The 2435-nt window shown below is 59.7% G+C and overlaps 1 protein-coding gene across 1 annotated transcript in view; it reads left to right on the top strand.

Moving 5' to 3' along the window:
• The first annotated feature begins 560 nt into the window (after positions 1 to 560).
• UPRT (uracil phosphoribosyltransferase homolog) overlaps positions 561 to 2435 on the top strand; it is a 28375-nt gene continuing 26500 nt past the window's right edge. The window contains exon 1 of the mRNA XM_015406984.1: positions 561 to 909. Within this exon, the coding sequence (XP_015262470.1) occupies positions 569 to 909 (341 nt within the window). The 5' untranslated portion in view covers positions 561 to 568. The remainder of the gene's footprint in view (positions 910 to 2435) is intronic.

Below are 2435 nucleotides of genomic sequence, written 5' to 3'. Positions count from 1 at the left end.
TCTGGCTATGGGAAAAAGACCAGGCCACATGGCTCACAGAATAGACACTAGCTAAAATTCAGTTATTGTCCATTTCCGTCTATACAATATGTTGCTTGGGACCATATTCTTGGAATTAACAGCGCCTGTTTTAAGAAGTTTCTAATTGATAGGGGACTTGCAATTTTTTTTCTTCGGAAAGCTAGAAGAACTAAGGCAAATGTGGGGGGGCATTGGGGGGCTTTTGTGTGCACGCAGGCTCATATCTCGAATAAAAATGTGTCGGTCTTAAAGGTGCCACTGTCGCGTTACTTCAGACCAACACGACTGCCCACCTTGATCGGATCGCAATATAACAAAGTTCGAACAGCTGCTACCATGCACAGTACTACGCTTCCCAGCATCCCGTTGGGCAGGGGGGCGGGGGCGTGGCTTTTGAAGAGCGGGCGGGGGCATCTTTAGGAGGTAGTGGCGGGGGACGGCGGTCTGCGCCATGGAAGAAGTGCGCGTGCGTGCGTGCGTGCGTGAGGGAACGGGGCGGGGACGAAGCCGGCGGAGCGGAGGCCGCTGAGTGGCAAGCGGGCAGCCAATGGGGAGGGCGGGCCGGCCGCTGACCCTCCCTCCCCGGCCCGGCCGAGTGCGGCGCCCGCCACGCGCTGGGCTGAGGCGGCGAGGGCCGGCGGGGCGCATGGAGGCGGTCATGCCCTGCCACAAGCGACAGCTTCGCTTCGCGGAGCGCGAGGGCGACAGCAGCAGCCCCAGCCCGGACAGCAGCGACGGGAGCGGCGGCTGCTACTGCTCCGGCAGCAACGGCGGGCCCTGCGCGGAGGCGGCGCATCCTCCCCCCCCTCCCGCGCCGCTGGGCGCCCAGCTCAAGCTGCTGCCCATGAACGACCAGATCCGGGAGCTGCAGACCATCATCCGCGACAGGCGAGTCCGCAGGTGGCCCGGCGGGTGTGTGTGTGTCCTGCCTTGCGGGGCTGCTGTCCGGGCGGAGAGGGGCGGCCCTCCTCCGTCTCTGCCCTCCGCGGGTCAGGGCCGCCTGGGGGCCACAGCCGGAGGCCCGAAAAGCCTCTGAGGCTCCGAGAGGCGGCGGGGCTCGAATCCCGCAGACCAGGTCCGGGCGACCCTCTGCAGCGGGGTGGGGCCTGCCCCTCTGGGCCGCCCCTGGCTGCCCACCACTGTTCCCTCTAAGCTGAGTTAGTGTGAGCTAGCTCACAGTTTTTTAGCCTCTGGCTCACACATTTTCGTCTTAGCTCAGGAAGGAGGGCTCCAGAGCAAACTGATTGATGCAGTAGCCAAATGACTCACAACTTTAATGCCAGTAGCTCACCAAGTTGAATTTTTGCTCACAAAACCCCACAGCTTAGAGGGAACATTGCGTGCCCACCCTCTCACCCCCTTCCCCGGGGGCTGGCTTTGGCATGCCCTGGTGGCGGCCTCAGACACCAGCACGCCGCCGCGCAAGGGCGTGGATGAATCACACTCCGGTGGCAGGCAGGTGGGGACTGGCCTGGCGCGTCTCCAGGGACAGGCCGGGACTGCGGAGGAGGAGGGTTAGCTGACCTCTCCAGTCGAGTGCTCCCTCCAAGCTGTGGAGTCCTGTGAGCAAAGATTCTACTTCGTGAGCTGCTGGCATTCATGTGGTGAGCGAGTTTGGCTGCTGCATCAATTGGCTTGCTCTTGCTCACAAGACTCCAAAGCTTAGAGGGAGCATTGGTGGGGACTGGCCTGGCACGTCTCCAGGGACAGGCGGGGGACTGCGGAGGAGGAGGGCTAGCTGACCTCTCCAGTCAAGTGCTCCCTCCAAGCTGTGGAGTCCTGTGAGCAAAGGTTCTACTTTGTGAGCTGCTGGCATTCAAGTGGTGAGTGAGCCGTTTAGCTGCTGCATCAATCGGCTTCCTCTGGAGCCCTTCTTCCCGAGCTGAGACAAGAATGTGTGAGCTAGCTCACACTCACTCAGCTTGGAGGGAACACTGTACCACCACCCCCTGTACCCAGTCTGGCTGGCAGGATGGACCCTGAAGGGAGCGGGCGAGCCACCGCATCCCTTTGGCCTGGCCACTCCTGCAGAGGCACCGCTGATGCCTCACAGTTCAAGAGTAGTGTTCTGGATGAGAATTTAGTTGGTCTCAACAGTGCCCTGCTTTTGTATTTGGATTGTACTGTGGAGCAGTGCGCCTACCTCTGCTCTTTGGTTGGGCAAGTCAAAGGGGGCGGGGGGTTGGCTTCCAGCTGTCCTGTACCATCTGGTGCCAGTAGTGGTGAAGAGCTCATTTCGGAAACAATGGATGTGCAATAGTAGTTCTAGATGCAATTGCAGCATTTCGGTTTGTCATGCATGCAGCATGATCCTGTGCATGTTCAAAAGGCTCGAGGATTGTCTGGGTCACTCCTAACCGTTATTCCTAACAATGTACCTGTACCACTTGGCAACAGACTTGTATTCTAATAAA

The sequence above is a fragment of the Gekko japonicus genome, unplaced genomic scaffold (genome assembly GCF_001447785.1).
Source record: "Gekko japonicus isolate JY-2015 unplaced genomic scaffold, Gekko_japonicus_V1.1 scaffold1713, whole genome shotgun sequence".
In the NCBI taxonomy this organism is placed as follows: domain Eukaryota; kingdom Metazoa; phylum Chordata; class Lepidosauria; order Squamata; family Gekkonidae; genus Gekko; species Gekko japonicus.
This window is presented reverse-complemented; position numbering and strand designations above follow the sequence as displayed.